The sequence below is a fragment of the Dermochelys coriacea genome, chromosome 3 (assembly GCF_009764565.3).
Source record: "Dermochelys coriacea isolate rDerCor1 chromosome 3, rDerCor1.pri.v4, whole genome shotgun sequence".
Taxonomy (NCBI): Eukaryota; Metazoa; Chordata; order Testudines; family Dermochelyidae; genus Dermochelys; species Dermochelys coriacea.
This window is the reverse complement of record NC_050070.1, coordinates 68108345-68131878: the sequence shown is the minus strand read 5'-3', so window position 1 is coordinate 68131878 and position 23534 is coordinate 68108345. Positions and strand designations below refer to the sequence as shown.

Below are 23534 nucleotides of genomic sequence, written 5' to 3'. Positions count from 1 at the left end.
CTCATTGTTACAAAGCCTGTATAAATCTCTCTCTCACTAATATCACCCCCACTACCTCTGCACAGTCTAAGACAATGTACATGACACAATAGCAGGGCAGTATATTAATCACACTTCTGTAGCAAAATAAAAATTACATATCCCCATGGTCTCTATCCGGCTCTTTCCTGTACATATCTCCTCTGTTATACATGGCACGCCACTATTGCTGGGTGTCGGGGCCAGATCCTGCCAGCACTTACTTAACTTTAGTCGTGTGAATAAAGTTCTGCAGGTGCTTAGATGTCTGGAAGACAAGCTGGCCGCCCCCTGGGGGTGCGACTGGAGCTGTAGCATACGTATTTACAATACAAGAGAAAAACCAAACGCAAGGCTGCTATAAACAGCCATAACAAAGGGAACCAACACAGCTCGCTCCTGCACTGTCGGTGAAGGTGGCCCCGGGGAATGTACGGGGAGAGGGATGCCTAGGGGGTGGGGATACACAAACAGCCTGCCCCTCCTGCGTGCACACGTGCCTGGCGCCCCACCTCCCTGCTGTAACACCCTGCTTCTCACCCACCCAGGGTCGGGCCAGCAGCCCCACAGGACAGCGGGCTCCTCTCCAGCCCCACGTCCTTGGGGGCGGGGGGGGGGGGAAGGGGCTCCACTCCAGGTTCCATCCTTCCGCGCCAACCGGCGCGGCTCCCGTGGGGGTGGGGGGGGAAGTCCCCCAGCACCCTGGGCGGACAGCCGGGGAGCGGACCCGTGTCCCCCCCCCGTCCGCACAGAGCGCGGCGCGGGAGCCGCCCGGACACCACTGACTAGGCCGCCCCACCCGCGAGCTGAGCTACCACAGGGCCCCAGCGCGCGGACCAGCGGGGCTGCCGGGGGGGGGGGGGAGGACAGTGACTTTTCTCCCACCCACCTTGGAGACGGAGCTCGTGCTCATTCTGCCTCCCGCGGCGGCAGCAGCACCTTAGCCCCCTCGAGCGAGCGCGCGAGAAGCTACTGGCGCATGCGCAAATCCCCGACAACAGGGCGCGTTCTCTTCCTCCAGTCGCAGAGTGAACTCGGAAACTACTTCCCCCCCCCCCCTTTACACAATGGGATGGTCCATCCCCTGCGGCTCCGCTCCGCGAGCGGCGCGGCTCAAACACCGGCGCGGGGGAGGGAAAAGCTCCTCACACCCCCGAGGGTTGTGCAGTCCGCCGCCCCTACAGCGGCTCCGCCCCTCTGGGCTAGTCCACGCCTGGTTGGGGGACGGGGGTGCACGCGTGGCTCGGTCGACGTGAGCCATGGCGGCTTGTCCCTTTCGGAGGAGCATCGCCGCTCAGGTAGCGTGTCCCCTACGCAGAGACTCTCCCTGCCGCTGCACACGGTCCACCCCCGCCCCGGGGTCCCTGTGGTTGGGACCGTCCGGGTGTCTGTCCCCCCAGCGCTCGAACCCCCGGCTCCCAAACTCCCCTTTGGCCCCGTCCCCTCACCCCCGCGGCTGGGCTGTGGGATGTGCGGGGAGCTGAGTCCGCGCTGCCAGGCAGCCCCGGGGCCCGATGGGTGCAAGCAGCTGTGCGGACGCTCCGAGTCCGGTGTGAACCAGGCACGTGCCGTTGATGATAAACCTAGATGGGACCAGTGTGATCTCCTGCCCCCCCCCCCCCGCGCCTGGCGCCTGCCACGCAACTTCCCTGGGTTCATTCCTCGGGAACTCCAGCCTCTCCTGGAGCAGAGCAGCCTGTCTTGCGCTGCAGATGGGTGGCGATGGAGAATGCCCTGCCTGCCACCCTGGGTCCACTGGTGCGTTGGTGACTTACCCTCACCTCCCTGTTAGAAAATGTATACCTTACTTCCGTGTTGCATTTGTCAAGCTCCCACTTCCAGCCAGTTTTCTAGTCTGAAGAGTCCGTTATCCAGTGTTTCTGTTTATTTTAAACGGATTGAAGGAATCTGTTTAAACCCCAGAAAGATGCTCTTAAACCAAAATAAGAGCACCTAATCTCTCCTCTGTTTTTTCCACCAAATGCATCCGATGAAGTGAGCTGTAGCTCACGAAAGTTTATGCTCTAATAAATTTGTTAGTCTCTAAGGTGCCACAAGTCCTCCTTTTCTTTTTGCGAATACAGACTAACTCGGCTGCTACTCTGATACTAGACGTTTGCATCAGTTTCAGTGAATCCGGTGTGATTTTTTTTCACATAGACGAAGCCCTGAGTCTGGTTAGTTACGCTGCCATTGTTCAGGTCCCTAAGGGCAGAAGTGAAATTGTCAGGTGTACGCTGTTCCAGTGTGTGCTCTGGCCTGCTACTCTCCTAGGGCAATGGTCAGGAGGTTCTGGGATGAGAGCAGAGAACAACACACAGGCTCCTCCTTTCTTTCACTCGACAGAGGAGCGGGGATGAACCTTCAAATGCATCACGTGTAAGATTCCAGGAGTGTCACTCTAAAACCTAAAGACAGGTTTCAGAGTAGCAGCCGTGTTAGTCTGTATTCGCAAAAAGAAAAGGAGGACTTGTGGCACCTTAGAGACTAAAATTTATTAGAGCAAAAGCTTTCATGAGCTACAGCTCACTTCATCGGAGCTCACGAAAGCTTTTGCTCTAATAAATTTGTTAGTCTCTAAGGTGCCACAAGTCCTCCTTTTCTTTTTTCTAAAACCTAAAGTGTCTGAACAGTCAGTGTGAGGCAATGGAAACAACTACAAGCATACCTGAGAGCTCTTTTTGTTTAGAAATATCACCAGGTTCAACCACCATTGGAATTTATGGTCTGTTACTGTCCAGTGTGAAAGTTCTCAGCCATTTTTGGCTTTTTACACACATGACTTTACTAACTACACCTGTGCATCAGTGTAGGTTTTCAGTTACTAGTACACTGAGGTTACATATACACCGCACACTTTTTACAGCCGTGTGTAGAGTATATATACTGCATGCCCCAACTTCCCAGAATGGGTATAAATCACAATGTTATACGGTGAGGAACTGCTTAGGTGAATAAAGATACACCAGAACCCTTAGGGTATGAACCCCAATACAACTCTACACACCCAAGCAGTGCCTCCCCCATCTACACTGCTATTTTTTAGCAGCATAGTGTCCCTCTGATGGAGTCTTACCCTGCTGCAGAGGAAGGCTCTGGCAGAAGGAAATGTAGCCCCAGCAGGCTGCCAGCGCCTTTCCCTGCCACTGTGAAAGACTCCAGCAGCATGGAAAGGTTCCAGCAGTATAGGGTTAGATAGGTATATAAAGCATTTAATAAGTTTGGCTAAATAATATATATGCTTTGCAGTTTACGTAAAATGCAGTTATTTAGCTGTCGTGGGAAGGTCTTGAAAGGTGCTGTGCTTAATTGAAAATGCTGGGCTTGGAATGTGGCTTCATTGGAAAAACGACCTGGAAGGTAATTGATAAGATAGGAGAAAACTCTTTGAAGAAAACCCCCAATTATCAAGATGATTCTGACTGATTTTAACAAAGAAAGGAATTCAAGAAGCCGTGATCATAGTCATGTAGGTTCCAATAGTAAGGTATAAAAGGTAAAGTCTTCAAAGTTCCTTGCTAGTACCTGCTGTCCAGTTGGAGCTAGCCAACATGGGTTTGAGCACCCAGGTCCAGTCCTGTTATAAGTAGGTGATCAATGCTTATAACTTCATGCTACTGTACAGTTGTAATTATTGCTTAGGCATTTAAGGCACATTTGGATAAATACCATTCAGCCTTTGAATTTAATAAAGGCATTTATGGTTACATTGATGTTGTGGTGATACCCTGTATTAATAATAATGAAGTCTGCGAGTTTGTCACACAAGTCACTTTCTGTGACTTTCCATGACTTCTGTAGTGGCCAGTATGGTTCGCCCAGGCCTCCTGAGCGGTTTGGGCGGCCCTCGGGCCAACAGCACTGGCCGGTGCAGTCTCAGGCCCCTGTCCCCCAGCAGCAGCAGGAGTTTGGGTGGGGGGGCTGGAGGTTGGGGTCTGGGAGAGGGTGAGGGCTCTGAGCAGTGCTTACCTCACGGTGGGGGAGGGCTCCCTGGAAGTGGTGACATCCCTTGGCTCCTAGGGAAAGGTATGGCCACGCAGCTCTGCATGCTGCCTCCTCCCCAACTGCTGGCTCTGCAGCTCCCGTTGGCCAGGAATCGCAGCAAATGGGAGCTGCGGAGCCGTCGAACTGTGGTCAATGGGAGCTGCAGAGCCGACACTTGGGGAAGAGGCAGCACACAGAGCTGCGTGGCCGTGCCTCTGCCTAGGAGCTGAGAGATATCGTCGCTTCTGGGGAGCTGGGTAGGGAGCCTGCCAGCCCCAAACACCAACCCCCCAGCACCAGCGGGGGTCCCGGGCTGCGCGCTGCCACCTGCCCCCATGGCACCCCCTAACCCACCTCCCCAAGCACCTGCAGTGCCCCCAGGCCTTCCCCCGCAGCACCCCTGTCCGTCCCCGTCCCCAAGATTTAGTCATGGGTATACAATACAAGCCATGGACAGGTCACGGGCTGTGAATTTTTGTTTACTGCTCATGACCTGTCCATGACTTTTACTAAAAATACCCATGACTAAAACATAGCCTTAATAATAATAATTCCAACAGGCAGCTTTCCGCTGCCAGAGTATTTCACTGACATGTATAGCTGCACAGCTCGTTACTGTGGTGTGTCGCTACACATACCTTACATACTGCCACCAGGGGTGTGTGGTGTAGACTTAGCCTTAGTAACCATACAGATTGGTATCCACTCACTTTTATTTAGCGAGTGCATAGTTGTCTAGCCAAGCGATGGCATCTTCAGTGGTGCGGTGCAGTTCTTCTAGGCCACCACTGAACCTAGTCAGCAGGCATTCATTGACAATGTGCGTCATCGTCTGTGTTGCACTGCAGCTGCACAAAGGGCTGTCACGAAAGCCCTAGTGATACTGGTTAGCTGCACAGAGATCTTTCCCAGTCTGGAACCTGTTCAACAGGGACTATTGGCGACAGGGCAGGTCAAAACCAGGCGGGCAAATTGTGGGGTTGGCGACAAGGGACTGGTTGGGGATTATAACAGATTCCATTCCTCTCGCTAGAGTGTTTCCGCCTTAACATCCTGGCGTGGCAGATGAGACCATAATGGGCGACATGATGGCAAACGTGCAGCTAGTGGTTTAAAAAGGTCATTGGGGAGCGGTAGGCTTGAGTTGGTGCGTACTTTCTCCAGTAACTTGGCAGTGGCAACCACTCGTCTGATAGGAGGAGGAGCAGTATTGCTCAGAACTGGAAGCCATGGGAGTGGAATCGGATGCAGGGTGCCAGAGAGGATAAGCATGGCGGCAAGTAACTGCATATCCATCAGTTTGGTGTGTGACGACTGACTCCAAACTGGTGCACAGTACTCCGCCACCGATTATGAGGTGGAAGAGCTGACGTCTGCAACGTTGGAGCACGAGTACCCCATGACGAACCTGCTAGTTTGCTAAGAAGATTGTTGCTCATCTTAACTTTAGCTGCTGTCTTCTTCAGGTGGGCATGGTAACTCAGTGTGTGGTCCAAGGTCACACCTAGATAGACTGGTTCTACTTCATGCTTCACCTTCTGACCATCCACTCACTATAACAGTTTTACTAGCTGTACCAAGGTCATATCTCAAACTATGTATGAGAGTCAGTTCTAAAATGGGAATGGATGATCTAGAAAGAAAACCAAGAACATTGACTCTCCTTTTCTTGAGGACATCTGGAGTGCTGTTGACAAAGTAACTCATGCCCTCCCAGTCACTGGCATTGAAAACCACTAAGGACAGCAAATACAGGTTCCAGGTGGAAGCTCTTCCTTGGCAACTGAGTGGGCCACTGAAGAAGAAACTACATTGAGAACAAGAAATGGCTTTGTGATTAGAAGGCTATTGTTATTCAGAGACAGATTAGTTTGTGGTGATCACTTTTGGTTGGTATCATGTTTTATCGTAATTTAATTTTTAAATAAAGTAAACATAACCACTTGAATCAGTGGATGCTGTCGAGGGTTATCAAACTTCCAGGATTGCCCTGGAAGTCTCAAGGAATTAAAGATTAACCTTTAATTAAAGATTATGTCGTGTTGAAACCTCCAGGAATACATCTAACCAAAACTGGCAACCCTAATGTTGTCCCCTGTCATTTGACATGTGACTTTGTAACAGATCCGGGTCATGTGAAGGGGGCTATAATAAAAGGAGCCCCTGAGCAAGGGTCCAGTATCCTTATCATCATGGTAGGAGTCCAGACAGTGGTGGCTTCTCTTCTGTGTGGTGTCCCTGGGTAGTGTGGCCCCTCATTTTACTGAAGTCCTTTGGTCTAGTCCCCTGGCTGTTAAGTATGTGGTAGCTTTTAAATCATATGTATGAGGGAAGGTGTGGGTAGTCTGGGGAGTAAGAGAGATTGACTAGATAAAAGAAAAAGAATTAGGGCTTTCAGAGAACAGGGGGAGGGAGAAAGAAAGGAAAAGTCTCTGTAAACAACACAGGAAAAGCTATTGTAGGAAAGAAGAGAGGGGAACATGGAGTGATGCCAGGAAGACAAAATATGAAACAAAAGCAAAACTGAGTTAGTGTTTGTCTACACATGAAAGCTAATGCAGAATAAGGCAGGGGGAAGGAATTTAATGTGGATTAACTATTTCTCAATGCCACATGTGGACATACTTATTCCAGAATGAAAGTACCTTATTCCAAATAATCTTAATTCATTTTGGAAGTGGATCAGGAATAGTTATTCTGGAATAATTCCCCATGTAGAGAATCCCTTAGTAAGTTACTCTTAAAAAGTTGATTGATGCGTTAAAATTAAATGTAGCAAACAAACAGTAAACTGTTTAATCCTTTAATTTGCAGGGAGTGTGGTCTCAGGGACATAGTGACATGGATTTTTCACCTTGGCTAGCACGTTCAGTTTTCAGGCTAGTAAGTGTTGAGTGAATTTTTCAAGCACTACACTTATATAATACCATAAACACAGTATCTTGCACTGCCAAACTGTACAAGGTGATACAATATAGTATAACAAAGCAGTTCATATTTATTAGAAGACAACCACCCACTCTTTAGGAGGAAGTGGCTATTAGGCTGATGACTTTTTCATGATATCTGATGGAGAATGTTGGCTCCCATCTTTTTTTTTTTTCTCTGTAATTAGAGTGAAGAAGGAATGTACCAAATTTCAGAAGTATAACTCAAGCACATGATTTAATATGAGATTTGTAAAGAGATGCAAAGTTGATAAAATTAAGATATTGAAAGGCTACTCAGAACAGTGGGAGACAAGCTCTGGTTTTTGTGTGAGAAGAGAGAACAGGCTGATGTTTAAAAAGCAGAATTAGCAGACAACAGAGTAGAGAGAGAAAGGAACAAGAACAGTGAGGAAGGATGGAGAGGTCAATTTAGGGCTATAAAAATGAAATCTACTGTCACCTGATTTCCCAAAGGCTTTTAAAGTGTTAATATTAATCTCTCAGACTCTGTTACTGCCTCTGAGCTGCATTTGACTGGGATACAATAAGTCCAGTAGCTAGACCCGGGAACTGGATGTTAGGATTTTTAAAATTCTATTGCTAACATTGAAGTACCTTATTCATCTCTTCTTTTTTCCAACATAACGTTTTCTTAATGACCTGGAGTAAATTTGAGTGTTCTGTCAGTTTTGCTCATATTTCACTGTGGCAAACTGGAGGGGGGTTGTTTTCCATTTAACATTGTTAAATGATTATTACCAAAAATAAAAATTGTAATCACAAGAATATTCTCTATTTTTAGGATTTTGTTTTAACAAAAGAAATCTGATTTTCTAATGAATTAGCTTCCAGAAAAGTGTCTGCTACTTTTCTGAGCCACTGTTGGTTGGCATGTTTTTTGCAGGGAACTTCACGCCATGGGCCAAGTTCATCCTTCGTAGATGAAGCTCCATTGACTTCATTAGAATTGCATCTGTTTCCACTAGGGTTAAATATAACCCAGTCTGACTGAAGATACCACTTACTCAGTTACCCTCATGAAAGATATCTTAAATTGGGACAGCAATTGATTTTCATTCATCTTCCATGCAATAAATAGTTTATATTAAAATAAAATTTATCTTTTCCATTCCGATAAACAGGTCTCTGCAGCCTTCCTTCTACAAGGAAGGGTTTAGAGCTGCAAGTTTTGATTAGTACAGCTTTCTCTAAAGCGCCCTTTATATTTTTTCATTGGCTGTGTTTGTAACACATTTTTAAAAATTGATCTTAAAATAGCTTCAGCTAACATTTTTTCCACCAGTCTGGATGGTAATAAATTTATAAAAATGTATGTCACATCCGCATTGGAGCCTAAAGAGGGAGTAACTTCACTGAAAATCTTTCTTATTATAGTTTTGATCTGTTTCAAATCTAGCTTTCAAGAGTTTTGAACCTGCCACCAGAAAATTTGATAAAGTCAATATCTGCACTTCCTGTCTCCAAAAAACGGTAAAGTGTTTACATTTTATGTTCTAATAAAATAATTTTTTTGTGTGGTGCTTAATACTGTAAGATCTCAGTGAGCTTTTAGGGAAATACGAATACAGAAAATCAAACAGTACTGGCTAATATGAAAATTATAATTACTGTATATTTAAATCCCAGTCAGTTTTAGAGGGACATTTAACTTAAATCTGGCTCACCATTTAATTTTTTTAAAAACAAGCTTTTATGAAATCTCAGAACCAACAGAATCACTTCTGATGCTTAAAAATGCAATTGAAATAAATATCTCATTGTAGTGCCTGAAATGCAAATATTACAGCACTAAAAATCTGAAAGTGAAACTGATTAGAAATAAAAGTAACATTCATATTGATTTTCATTCTTCTGTCTGAGAGATGCAAAAGGTAAATTGGATTTTATTACAAGTGAAAGAATTCTTAATATAAAGTGTTATGCCCTCAAATCATATACAAAGTGAATATAGTAATTAGGCGGAAAATGAAAAAAATTTAATTGTACAATATTTATCTGTGCATCACAGTAGGTTGGGCCTTTCTGTAGCCAGGCACATGTTCAATAGTATCAATCTAGAAGGATCCCAGAGTTCTTTCTTTATCCTACAAATGCCGACTATCTGGCATAGAAGTGAGTAGTCTTACTGATGTCAATAGGACAATTCACATGCTTAAAGTTAACCATATGTTTAAGTATTTTGCTGGATCAGAGCCCTACTGCAATAATGTTTATAGCATCAAGCCCTAAATAAAAACAGCATCACCAAAATGGAGCCGCTGCTGGAGTGGAGGACTGTAAACCACGAGCACATGGCATACAGCATAGCAGTTGGGATGGGGGAGTCTACTACCATTTCCTTAACCTGTACTCAAGATAGTTCTCCTGACAAAGGAAAAAGGATCCCTTTAAACTAGCTAACCAACTAATTGCACCTATACTCCAGCTGTTCTGTAAGTAGTCTTTGCCTTATAACACCTTTTATACCCCACGAGTGTGAGGTAGTCGAAAAATGCTAACACAACTGCATTTTCCATCCTACCATATCATTGGGAAATAGCTAATTTCCTCAAGACTGGCGGTCTGTCTCACATACACTCATGAAATATTGTTTGCTTATTAGACTTGGCTTTTGAAAACCACTAAAGATCACACAGTTTTTTCCACCAAATGCATCCGATGAAGTGAGCTGTAGCTCACGAAAGCTTATGCTCTAATAAATTTGTTAGTCTCTAAGGTGCCACAAGTACTCCTTTTCTTTTTACTAAAGATCACAGACATTCTGAAAAGTTTTAGGGAAGTAATATTTTTCCACAGGCTGTGTGATTGCGTTATTGAACATTTTTTCCTTAGCCAGTATCTTTCAGACATCATAGATTGTTCAGTTTTGTCTTTTCTCCTTTAAATTGAACAGGAGAAGCCTCATGCACTTTATGTTTGTGTAGGTTACGCATAGTAGTCAACAATTGTCTCCAGTATCATTTACCTTTTCACTGGTCTGCCTAATAAATATTGATATTTCTTTTTAGCAGATAACAAGTGGTTATTGGAAAAAATCTGTTAAAAGTTCCCTTATTACTCAGATGAAATTGTGATGTGCTCTTGTGGTTCTTCTCAGAGGATATTGGGAACAGTTAAAACATGTTTGATGCTCTTTTGTTATTTGACATGAAGGCTTTGAGTGAATGCCTAACTGGAATTATTCCCTACAAAAATGGATTATTAACATTTAGTAAATTTCCCCAGCATTTCAATAGATTTTAGTAACAGCAAGCTCTGTTTTACCCAATCTCAATTTTTTATGTCTTTCTCTAGGCCAGTTGCCGATTTCCAGCTCTTTGTGGGCTCTGTGATAGAGAACAAGTCTAGTGATCGTTCAAAGCCAGATCTTCAGCTTCAAACTCAGAGGCTAGCAGAGAAGGTACTCTGGCACAATAAGCTGCTTTATTTGATACAATAACAAGCTTATTAGATAAAGGAAATGTAGCAAATTCCTTAGAGAAAATGGTACTCAGACACAAAGAGCTCCTACTGATTCCAGTGACAACTGCAGCCATTTGAGTGAGTGTAACATAACAGCAGCCATTTGACCCAATTGCACAGGACATCTTCATGGGAAATTAGAGAAACAGGGATATAGATAAGAGTACTATAAAATGATGTCACAGTTTTATTTAAAACAAAAATAACCTGGGAGTAATTAATTGTTCAATGTGACATTGAGAGGTGATGTCTAAATTGTATACAGAGTTCATTCTGAGTCCACACTATTCAGTATTCTCCTTAATGTTTTAGAGACTTAAATCTGTAGATGATACAAAGCTGATAAGTATCACAAATACTTTGGAAAATAGGATTATAATAGGATATAATCTTAATATACTGGAAAAATGGATTACCATAAAAAAATGAGATTCACTGAAGGTGAATGTAAATTAATATGCCTAATACACACATGGAAAGTTGTGTGTAAATACTACAAAAGGATGTTGTGCAAGACTGAATGCATTGCCCGGGCAGTTTTGTCACAAGAACGAGTAAATACTAAGAATGAGTTATACCGATAGAGGAGTGTCACATCTAAAAACAACTGAAGTAACGATTGAGTGCTGGCTAGGCCTTATTGGGATACTGTGTTCAGTTTTGACACTACACTTCCAACAGACTGGAGGGAGTTCAGAGAAAAGCAGCAAAAACAAGAGGTTTGGCGAGTGAGACTCTGAGGGAAAGTGACAAGATCTGGACAAGAGATGGGATGATTGAGGGAAGATGTAACAGGTACTGTGGCCAAGGAGTGCTTTGTGTAGCTCAAAGATGAAGAGACAAAGGCCTGAAACCTGTTCTGATTTACACTGGTTGCCTGTAGCCACAAGGGAGTATTCTGGAAGCTGAGGATCAGCAGAGAGTAAAGGAGGCCACCCAACCCCTTACACTAGTGGCCAACAAAAGGTTGGTGGGATACTGAACTAGATGCATCATGGCAATTCCTATGTTCCTTAGGCAGACTGAGGAATCTTCATCAGTGGAGATGCAATGTTTCTGCTTAATTCCATTACTTGTTAATTTGAAACAAAGATCAGTAACCAAATAATTTATATTAGGAGTTATGCAACTTTTTATTTTTATTTCTCTAGGCAGGTTTTATTGGGCATAGAAATCTGCCCATTTAATAAGGAAGAGGCCAAAACTCTCAATTAGAGAGAAGACAAAATAGCCAAGAAAAAGCTACGTTAACTGCTGATTGCCTTTCAAAGTTAGATGTGGAGTTCAAATATAATTTTGGGGGTCAATTTTCAAAAAAATATGTGTCTTAAATAAATTTTAAACCTAATTTTGAAAAGTGTTGCGCACCCAGCGGCACTCACCAGCTTCAGTTGATACTGCTGGGTGCTGAGGATTTGTGAAAGTCAGGTCTCTTATTTAGGAACCTCTATAAGGATTTTGGAGCCTAACTTTGGGCTCCTATGTTTTAAGGTATTAGTGACTGGCATTATAAACACTAACATGTGTCATGGAAACTGTCACATGCATCTCAGTACCTATCTATATTGATATAAAAATCAACTCTTTCATTCCATTAAAATGATAGAAATGGACTAGATCAAAAGAAGAGAAAGTATAGTATCCGAGGGTCAACTAGATATTCATCTGTTGGAGATGGTTTGGAAATAATGAACGCAAGTCTACCTTTCTATGAGGGATGGATTTATTAGATGACCCACTGTACTTCCTTTCCATCCTAAACAATTCTAGCCAATATAATATTGCATGTCTAATGAAGCAAATGATTTGTTCACCTGTTTTTATGTGTTTTTTAGCTAAAATGTGATACGGTAGTGAGTGAAATCAGCACTGGTCCAGGAACAGTGAACTTCACAATAAATAGGGAATTATTAGCAAAGGTAAGTATTTTAAAACGCATGAAATATTAACAATAATGACAAAATTAGCCCCTCTACATAGAAATGAAAAACATCAACTGTAGTCTTAGTGCAGAACTTTACATTCAAACATTCATTGTTTCAGTTTAAAAACCATATATTCCCTCTCTCTAAGGAGTGACTATACAGCTGTCTTTTATTATGCATTCTGAGAATTTGGAATCAGGTTCAGAAAGATCTCTTCTTAAAAATATAAGGAAGTAGTTTCTCTGACACGGTTTAATAATTCTGACTTTTCTTCTTCCCCTTTTCCCTTTAAAGGCTAAATTTGGTCTACAATTTAGGGTCAGGTCCTAAATTGTGCAAGTCAAAAATTTATTCTTGGTTCTTGTGCTCCAAGGCCTTTGCTAGAGGTGGAAAATACTATTTTATAAAGACATCTAGAATTGTAATTTTTGCTCTTTAGATTTTACCATATTATGGTTTGTTCAAAACTTCAAAGACTGGTGGCTAATTGGAAAAGACAGCTTAAATGTTAAATCAATAACTTGCTGGAGGGAAGTTGGCCACTCACCTTCATCACTGGTAGTATTATCCCAAAGTAGACTCTGATTTCTGGGTCCTTGTTTCAAGATCCTTAGGGAGACAGGTGGATGGGTAGTACAGCTAGACTCAAAAGTCCTTTTGTAGGTTGGTTGCTCAGCTAGTTCATTGAGCTAGGTGCACCATACAGTTGTTCTGAAAATCTAAACCAGAGACTGAGCAGTGGATTTAACAGATAGTTGTCTTGGAAAACTGATTGCCTGTCTCTGGGGAAGTGAAAATTCTCATCTATATTGGTGAAGCCCAAGAAGTTGCCTTCTCCTATTTTGCTGAATACTTTTATGTTGTGGTCATCAATATGTATGTAATAGAAATTAAGAATACTCTCTTTCAGTCTGCTTCTTAGTTATTAGTGCTATGTGCACTTCTATTGATTAGATCCTTTTTTATTTTTTACCTTATCCTACGGAAAACATTAACATAGTTACAAATGCCATAAAATTATCATTTAATTTTAAACTGGTTACATACAATCCACTTTAACAATATGTGAATTTAGTGTGACTGTTCTATCAAATTTTTATTGGCTCTTGTTTCTGAGCTGATTAATGGGCAAGATTTGGTCAAATTGTCAGTTAAATCAAAAGTTTCCTTTCTTTGGGCCCTGTTCAGCACTCCTTATTCAAGCAGAATGCTCACTGACTGCCTGACTTCAGTGTGAGTTTTGCCAGACTCAGCGCAGAATTAAGACATAATCATGCCTCACTCAGGTTATGAGGAAGAGAGGAGAAGTGTGGTAAAGAGACAGAGAGGGAAATGGGCAAAAAAACATAGATCCAAATCCCTTCAAGTAGGGGAGAGGAAAATGAGACCACTGGCCTATTGTAATTTTGGTTATCTAATGGGATGGGCCTTGATACTATAGTAATACTGTAAGCGCCATTATAAGAGCATAAAATATTTCTGTTGAAGAGCAGTTCAGTTTCTGTGTTTCTGCATGAGCGGCCTTTAACGGTTTCTCCGGAATCCTTACAGTCTTCGTGAAAATCTTTGCTCTTCATGGATATGTCATTTCATTTGGTTACGATACCATATACCCTTCGGCAAGCCCTCCCAGTATCTGTAGCCCAACATGCTAAATTTTTTGGACACTGAACTTTCTGTGACAGACGAGTACATACAGAAACATATTTTTACTGAATTAATACAATCCTTCTTTATATATTGTATTAAATAAAAATTTCCATTTTTAATATTTTTCAATATATTTTAGTCAGCCCTCCATAATTTCAAGGGACAAAGTTGCAAAATGCAAGGTGGTGCAAAATGTTGTGGGGTGAGGGGCCCACTAATCCTAGCCTAACCCTACCTCTGCAGTTTCTTCCTTCGCCCTCTAACCTGAGTGACAAATGGTGATATTAGTGGAAATCAGGCTTTTCTGGTTTTCTGATTTTTCACCAAAATCAGTGCAGCCTAGAAAATTCCCTGAAATTTTGAAGTTGATGGGATGCAGTTTTCAAAAATTGTTGTGTTACAGACGCACAAATCAAAATGCCATGGGGTTTAGTGTAGGACCTTGCTTTGTCTGGCCAACTATGCAGATAACCCTCAGTGGGATTGCTTACATGCATAAAGGATTAAGCTTTTAGGCAATTAGTAAAACATTAAAAAAATTCTTTGTTGATTGCTCTTTTTCTGTCAATGAAGTACTTTTCCAAGCCATTTTTTTCTTGCTTTTTAGACTGTGTTGCAGCAGGTATTTAAAGATGGCTCAGAATATGGAATAAAAAGTGAACTGTTCTCTACGCTTCCCAGAAGAAAGATAGTGATTGAGTTTAGGTGCGTACATGGGTGAAGTCCTTTTAGAAGAATCAATAAAATACCTTACATTCTTTAATAAGAAAGGTGATACTACTGCATTGTTACATGTATGGTATTCAACTGCATTAGTACATGGGTATCTTATTTGCAAATACAACATAAATCATATTTGGGGCTTTTTCCCCCCTAGAACTGTTAAGGATGTCTTCACTATTTAGTGTGATAGTTCAGGCCTTGATTTGACCCTTATTAAGAATGTTCTGATTTGGAGGATGATAGTCTTTTTTGTTTTAATTAATTCGGTTATGAAGAAACTAAGGCTGAATTTTTATCCTTTAGCCTCAATTTTTTAGGCTTTAAATGAGCTTCAGTTGTACTGTTTCGCACCAACATTTATTTGCACCTGCAATTTAGATCACTTTGATGCCTACATCCAAGATTTTCAGGAGCAATCAAGCAGTTTGGATGTCTAAATGTTCTAAACTGCAGGCACAAAACTACTGGTGCAAAATTGTCTCCAGTTATTTGTTCCTGAAAAAACAGATACCTGGTTAAGACTCTTTATTTCAGGATATTTGCGCTGTACTCTGGTTTGCTTGCTCACTTGTGCATCTTCCACCATCTGGTTAGGTTGGCAACTGAACAACAACGATATTGTCAGGTCAGAAATAAGTAGTTGGCTTTTTTAAATTTTGGGCTGGATGTTCAGACCCTGGCCTGAGTATTTTTTTCAGGCACAAATAATTGTGAGCACAATTTTGTGTCCACAAAAAATGGACTTTGGTCTCTGAAAATCTGGCTCAAAATTATAAAAAGACCTATTTGCCTTATCTTTGCTGTGCTGCGACATGAATAACCTGCCAGCAGAGGGAGCACAAGAGAACTAGTAAATCAAGGATAGTACTGTACAAGTGTCTGGAAGAAGTAAACTTTAAATGCCCTGAGGTTAATTAACCTAAATGATTCTGACTTACAAATGAGGAAGTAAATGAAAGCACTTTGGTTGTTCTCACCTGGTGCAGGGAGTGGGGGGGAGGGGTCCTGTAGGTTTGAAAATATTTACCAGAGCTCTGCTCTTGTTGGGTTCGACTGAATTTAATTCCTGCAGATAGTAATACTTGATTGCAGTTACTTGGAGTTGGTATTTGAAAGGGAGTATGCCCTCAAGGGCATACATAGTGTGTAGGGCTTTGTATGAAAGCCTTGCAATGGAGTCACAATTACTTCTAGGAAGGGAGATATTGTATAAAAGTAAAGGTCTGTTGTGAAAAATCCCTACTTGCATAATTTTTATATAGTGACAGAGCATGATGCGAGTACTTTGTTATCTACTTAGTATACAACTTTTCAAATACAATCCTAATTGGGAAGGCAACATGGTTTATTTTGATGCCTTGCCTTCTGGAGCAAAATTGAGACCTGGATCCCAGCTCATTAGATCAGCCTTGGAATTTTATTGGAAAGGGTGGGAACTGTGTTTTCCTTTAGCACTTTTCAGGACATGGAAAGAGTGTAGCAACTGTTTGGATGTTTGTTAGGGGAGACAATGATCTGGCAGTTCTGTGTTTTGTACAGTGAACAAATGTTAACTGTGGGTATTTATTGCAGTTCACCCAATATTGCCAAAAAGTTTCATGTAGGACACTTGCGTTCCACGATAATAGGTAAGTACACATTTAACTACAGCCTAGAAAATCTTCTGTGTATCCTCTGTGGAGTTCAATAGAAAATCCTATTGAATTTCATTCCTATAGTGGAGAGGCCATATCTGGCCAACCTTATGTTTAATAAGAACCTCCTACCGATTAAACAGTGAAGGAAGGGAGTAAACAACAAAAACTCAGTCTGTTACTGACAGATTTATTAATGAGCACATTACTTAGTTATAGTACAGTGAGCATTAAATAAGGAAATCCCAAATTAGAGATTTAAAATCGCATCCTAGAAAGACATTGTTAGAAGCCTTTGTTGGTATATTTTAAGTCCTTTTAAGACTAACTTCCATTTCTGGTTTGTCCGGTTGTCTTAGAGGTTGTCTGACATGAGGTTTGTTTGTAATACGTTAACTACTATATGTCAGTATTGCTGTCATGGTGATTGTGGGCCCAGTTCTGACCTCAAATACAGGGGATAAAACTCTCGTTGACGCCTGTACATAACTGAATTGTTGTGTGTTGTGTGTTAGTTTACCACTCAACATTCCAGTGGCACAAAAGCTATTAAGTGAACTTTTAACTTCATTGTTTTTTCTCTTTCAGTATTTCCCCATATCAGTGTATAAAGTGCTACTTTACTGACAAGGATAACTGTCTGCACTACTGCATCATCTATTGAGTTAATACTGCATCCAACCATTCTGTACAATAAGAAAAGGAGTACTTGTGGCACCTTAGAGACTAACAAATTTATTAGAGCATAAGCTTTCGTGAGCTACAGCTCACTTCATCGGATGCATTTGGTGGAAAAAACAGAGGAGAGATTTATATACACACACACAGAGAACATGAAACAATGGGTTTATCATACACACTGTAAGGAGAGTGATCACTTAAGATAAGCCATCACCAGCAGCGGGGGGGGGGGGGGGGGGGGAGGAGGAAAACCTTTCATGGTGACAAGCAAGGTAGGCTAATTCCAGCAGTTAACAAGAATATCAGAGGAACAGTGGGGGGTGGGGTGGGAGGGAGAAATACCATGGGGAAATAGTTTTACTTTGTGTAATGACTCATCCATTCCCAGTCTCTATTCAAGCCTAAATTAATTGTATCCAGTTTGCAAATTAATTCCAATTCAGCAGTCTCTCATTGGAGTCTGTTTTTGAAGCTTTTTTGTTGAAGTATAGCCACTCTTAGGTCTGTGATGGAGTGACCAGAGAGATTGAAGTGTTCTCCAACTGGTTTTTGAATGTTATAATTCTTGACATCTGATTTGTGTCCATTCATTCTTTTACGTAGAGACTGTCCAGTTTGGCCAATGTACATGGCAGAGGGGCATTGCTGGCACATGATGGCATATATCACATTGGTAGATGCGCAGGTGAACGAGCCTCTGATAGTGTGGCTGATGTGACTAGGCCCTATGATGGTATCCCCTGAATAGATATGTGGACAGAGTGGGCAACGGGCTTTGTTGCAAGGATAGGTTCCTGGGTTAGTGGTTCTGTTGTGTGGTGTGTGGTTGCTGGTGAGTATTTGCTTCAGATTGGGGGGCTGTCTGTAAGCAAGGACTGGTCTGTCTCCCAAGATCTGTGAGAGTGATGGCGCGTCCTTCAGGATAGGTTGTAGATCCTTGATGATGCGTTGGAGAGGTTTTAGTTGGGGGCTGAAGGTGATGGCTAGTGGCGTTCTGTTGTTTTCTTTGTTGGGCCTGTCCTGTAGTAGGTGACTTCTGGGTACTCTTTTGGCTCTGTCACCCCACCCCCCACTGTTCCTCTGATATTCTTGTTAACTGCTGGAATTAGCCTACCTTGCTTGTCACCATGAAAGGTTTTCCTCCTCCTCCCCCCCCGCCTCCCCGCCCCCCCACCCCGCTGCTGGTGATGGCTTATCTTAAGTGATCTCTCTCCTTACAGTGTGTATGATAAACCCATTGTTTCATGTTCTCTGTGTGTGAGTATATAAATCTCTCCTCTGTTTTTTCCACCAAATGCATCCAATGAAGTGAGCTGTAGCTCACGAAAGCTTATGCTCTAATAAATTTGTAAGTCTCTAAGGTGCCACAAGTACTCCTTTTCTTTTTGCGAATACAGACTAACACGGCTGCTACTCTGAATTCTGTACAATGTAATTGTTAGCTAAGTGCTACAAGGTGTCGTAGCTCCTCCTTTTTACACCATCTCCTGTGGGGAGAACCATTCCCCAAAATAATCCTATAGATCACTGTCTACACAGAAGGGACGAAATCAACTGAATAGAATGAATGAATCTAATAGAAAATTATGGTTGGGTACTGTAACATGGTGTCAGGATAAAGGTTCCAGGAGAAAGACAGAGCTCTGCAGCTGAGTCACTCTGATATCAGACCAGATGGGTCCTTTTATACTCCTGCATCAGAGCTAAAAGGATTTAAGCCCCTTTAAAGCAGGGGAAACCAGGGGCAGAGACACAGAAGTTAAGCAAGGAAAAATCTTAAGAACAGCCCAGCTCAGGAGAAAGATGAGGTTGAGGGATTTTTTGCATTTTAATTACAGTAATATTAAAAGCAAGCTTTGGGAAGGGGTTAAAGACTGGACCTGTCTCGTGGGTATAATGTGTTAGGAGCCGGGTTGGAATGCAGCCTGTTTACAGACACTGTGGTGGTTCGAGCACAGCACTGGAAGTCATGAGTTTTTGGTACTTTTCTAAGCTTTGCCAGGTACATTTCTAAGCTTTGCCACTGACATGATCGGTGAACTTGGGCAATCACTTAACTTCTTTGTGTCTCTTTGCCTATCTGAAAAATGGAGTGGACGACTGATGTATTCTACGGCAGTGTTGTGAGGATGCACTGAGGCTTGAAAAGCATTTGTGATGGTCAGCTGAAGAGCATCATATAAACTCAAAATATTATGTTTTTTTTCTGTACAACAATGAAATAATATACAGTGCCTTCCACGTGCGCAAAAACCCGCACATGACCTGAGAAAATTAAAAGTCTGATTCATTTCAGCGAGAAATTTGGTAGAACAGTACATTTTATTGGATTTGTAATGCAGATGGTATCAAAACAAAACTAGTATTAAGAATGAGAGAACACTTACTGTTTTGAGTAATAATAATAATTTTGATTATCAGGGAATTTTGTAGCAAACCTCAAAGAAGCACTTGGACATCATGTAACAAGAATAAATTACCTTGGAGACTGGGGCATGCAATTTGGTATGTTTATTTTCTCTTTCACAAATAACGTTATCTAGGCTTACAACCTCAATTTCTTGCTGCCTCACTGGATTTGGCTATAGCAAAGATTAATAATTGGACGGGCTCATGCTGCTAAAATAAGTTATAGACAGTAAGTGAATGGTTAGAGCTGTATATATCCTAATACTGAATTCTCTTGTCATGCATACCCATGTTGGGAGTTTTGCTTGTGTAAGAACTGCTGGAGCCTGAACCCACTGTACTCAATTTATTTACCTCACACTTGTAGACATAACCATAGAATAAATTTCTTATTTTGTGAAACAGTAGAACAATTTGAATTCATATTGCATAGTTGCTCTCCTGTCTTGCATTCTGTTTTGTGCCTTTAACTTATCAAACCCCTTTAGGCCCATGCCTATTAATGTACAGAACTGTGCATGGTTGATGATAATTAAAAGTCCCTGTTTGCCAGCACTAAAATCAAACATCTGAGAAATGTTCAAATAGCTGCTATTTAAAAAGTGTGTGAAGAAAGAAGAGGTTAATCTCAATATCAATTTTACCCCCAAAATTGTAGAAGCAAGGACTGGAAATTATACTGCTCTGGAGTCTAAGATGGGCAACTGTTTATTTCTTGCACCAATGACTACCCTAATGTCTCATATTACATGAGCCACCATGACTGCAAACATTTATTTTATATCATAGGAGACCTGAGATTCATTCCAAGCTTCATCATTTTTTAACCCTGTCAGTCTGAAAGATATCAGACCTTAACTTCACCATACTTTTGCCCCTCCACTTCCATCCCCTCCAAAAGAGCTATTTGTGATAGTTTTCTAGAGGTTTTAAAAATGTATTGACTTTCTGTTACTCTGAGACTGGTAGCTAATACATTCAGACTTTGAAGACAGATAAAAAAAAATATTGCCAACAAAATTTTGGTTTAAAAAACAAAAAGCAGACAACAATTTTTCTAAAATGTGTTGCATAAATAAAATAGTTGTGTATCGGGGTGCATTTATGGCATTCGGTTGGGGCGATGCTTAACTCCCAAAATCATATCAATAAAACTTCTATGCCCCTGCATATTATTATGTGTTCAATCTCCTCTATGTAGATGATACATATATTAAATGCCAGCCCTGCACAGTTCTACCTGCCCTCTAATTTGGGACAAGGATCTTTTAGTTTGGTTGATTGGTTTGTTTTGGACAGACGAGAAAAATGTTAGTGTATTCATAATCCTCGTGTGGATGGGTGGATGTTTTCACAGGACAGTTTTGTAAGGCAAATTTAATTTCATTTTTCTGACACTTTAATGGCAAGTAACAAATATTTTGCTTTTTGTTATGTTATTTCAACCAAGCATCTCTAGGGCCTGAACCAGTGTCACTGATGTCAAAAGGAAATTTTACTATGGACTTCAGTGGGCACAAAACTGAGCCCTGTGGAATTTAATAAGTAGGGATACTTGTATGATGAGTTGCCTTAAAATTAGACTGACTTCATAGTTACACGTTTTATTTTATATTTATCCCTTTAATATGACTTCATCTTTTTTTTTTCTTAACGTGGATACTGCAACAATATTTAAATAGCAAAATAAAACTTGGTTAAGGCTGCTTTTCCCTGCTCTGTTAGAATAATAGAATATTAGCGTTGTTAGAGACCTCTGGAGGTCATCTAATCCAGTGGTTCTCAAAGCCAGTCCGCCGCTTGTTCAGGGAGAGCCCCTGGCGGGCCGGACTGGTTTGTTTACCTGCCGCGTCCGCAGGTTCAGCCGATCACGGCTCCCACTGGCCACGGTTCGCCGCTCCAGGCCAATGGGGGCTGTGGGAAGGGCGGCCAGCATGTCCCTGAGCCCGCGCTGCTTCCCGCAGCCTCCATTGGCCTGGAGCGGCGAACCACGGCCAGTGGGAGCCGCGATCGGCTGAACCTGCAGACGCGGCAGGTAAACAAAGTGGTCCGGCCCGCCAGGGGCTTTCCCTGAACAAGCGGCGGACCGGTTTTGAGAACCACTGATCTAATCCAATCCCCTGCTCAAAGCAGGACCAACACCAACTAAATCATCCCAGCCAGGGCTTTGTCAAGCCAGATCTTAAAAACCTCCAAGAATGGAGATTCCACCACCTTCCTAGGTAACTCATTCCAGTGCTTCACCACCCTCCTAGTGAAATAGTGTTTCCTAATATCCAACCTAGACCTCCCCCACTGCAACTTGAGACCATTGCTTCTTGTTCTGTCATCTGCCACCATTAAGAACAGCCGAGCTCCATCCTCTTTGGAACCCCCCCTTCAGGTAGTTGAAGGCTGCTATCAAATGCCCCCTCACTCTTCTCTTCTGCAGGCTAAACAAGCCCAGTCCTTCAGCTTCTCCTATAAGTCATGTGCCCCAGCCCCCTCATCATTTTCATTGCCCTCTGCTGGACTATCTCCAATTTGTCCACAATCCTTCTGTAGTAGGGAGGACCAAAACTGGAATACTCCAGGTGTGACCTCACCAGTGCCAAATAGAGGGGAATAATCGCTTCTCTCGATCTGCTGGCAATGCTCCTACTAATACAGTCTAATATGCCATTGACCTTCTTGGCAACAAGGGCACGCTGCTGACTCATATCCAGCTTCTAATCCACTGTAATCTCCAGGTCCTTTTCTGCAGAACTGCTGCTTAGCCAGTCGGTCCCCAGCCTGTAGCAGTGCATGGGATTCTTCCTTCCTAAGTGCAGGACTCTGCACTTGTCCTTGTTGAACCTCATCAGATTTCTTTTGGCCCAATCCTCTAATTTGTCTAGGTCTCTCTGGATCCTATCCCTACCCTCCAGCGTATCTACCTCTCCCCCCATCTTAGTGTCATCTGTGAACTTGCTGAGGGTACAATTCGTCCCATCATCCAGATTGTTAATAAAGATGTTGAACAAAACTGGCCCTAGGACCAACCCCTGGGGCACTCTGCTTGATACCAGCTGCCAACTAGACATCGAGCCATTGATCATTAGCCATTGAGCCTGACAATCTAGTCAACTTTCTATCCACCTTATAGTCCATTCATCCAATCCATACTTCTTTAACTTGCTGGCAAGAATACTGTGGGAGATCGTATAAAAAGCTTTTCTAAAGTCAAGATATATCACATCCACCGCTGTCCCCATATCCTCAGAGCCAGAGCAAGATAACTTCTTGAGAAGTAAATAGTTTGATTGCAGAATGGTGCTTTCAAAGAACTTTGAATAGCAGGTATTTTATATATTGCCACATACATCTTGCTGTCAGGAAAGGTAGTTGGAAAGCATATTGTGTACATGCGAACCTTCTATCTAAAGCATAGCTGGTAGGTCATATTTTTGAGCTACTAGTTTTAACTGTCCCCCTTAAAACAGATGTTCTTTTATATTGGCCTATTCAGTTCCGATATTTAACAGCTTTTATAAAGGATGTGACCACGGTTCACAAAATTATAGCTTAGGAATTTTATTATAATGGTACTTCCCAGAAGCACCACTGTAGTTAATGAGCTGTTAGCATTTCTATTATAGCCACCATTTACAAGGAGTTTATAACTTAGCCTTCTAAACTGTATCCAGCTGAAACTTGGCAGACAAGTTCCCAGCCAAGAGACAATTTTTAAAATATAGAACTGAATTTAAATGGGATTAGCCCTTTTTTAAATTTTCTTTCCAGGATATTGTCTTGCTTCCCTTACTAAACTCCTCCTAGGACCTCTATTTCAATCTCTGTGCTTCCAACAGGAACTGGATAAGACTCTTGAAGTACTTCCTTTATCAGCTGGAGAAGTTATTCCAAAGTGGTATATACCCTCCCTCTTCAGGGATACATGTACCATCTCCCCAGCAGTCCTAGTCCTTGACAGCTCAGAGGGAACGTGGATTCAAAATTCACTCCGGCTCTCCTGAATGGCTGCAAAGGCACCTGGACAAGTTCTTTTGATTTAATGATGAGGAAAGGATTTCAGTTTCTCAGCCTTTGAGGCAATCTTTGGGCAGTTCTAAAACCTC

The 23534-nt window shown here is 42.2% G+C and overlaps 2 protein-coding genes across 9 annotated transcripts in view; one reads left to right on the top strand and one right to left on the bottom strand.

Annotated features, from left to right (window-relative positions):
- ORC3 (origin recognition complex subunit 3) overlaps positions 1-1092 on the bottom strand; it is an 82018-nt gene extending 80926 nt beyond the window's left edge. Inside the window, 1 exon segment of the mRNA XM_038394738.2 lies at positions 908-1092. Coding sequence (XP_038250666.1) covers positions 908-931 — 24 coding nt within the window. The 5' untranslated portion in view covers positions 932-1092.
- Positions 1093-23534, top strand: part of RARS2 (arginyl-tRNA synthetase 2, mitochondrial) — a 61381-nt gene continuing 38939 nt past the window's right edge. For 2 of the 8 annotated variants that reach the window (XM_043510633.1, XM_043510632.1), the window contains exons 1-8: positions 1163-1316; positions 6817-6885; positions 8350-8423; positions 10248-10353; positions 12251-12334; positions 14598-14695; positions 16286-16341; positions 19450-19533. In XM_043510633.1, coding sequence (XP_043366568.1) covers positions 1278-1316; positions 6817-6885; positions 8350-8423; positions 10248-10353; positions 12251-12334; positions 14598-14695; positions 16286-16341; positions 19450-19533 — 610 coding nt within the window. In that variant the 5' untranslated portion in view covers positions 1163-1277. Of the gene's footprint in view, positions 1317-6816; positions 6890-8349; positions 8424-10247; positions 10354-12250; positions 12335-14597; positions 14696-16285; positions 16342-19449; positions 19534-23534 lie in introns of those variants that run through there. The other 6 variants (XM_043510634.1, XM_038394739.2, XM_043510636.1 and 3 more) reach the window with 6 other exon arrangements.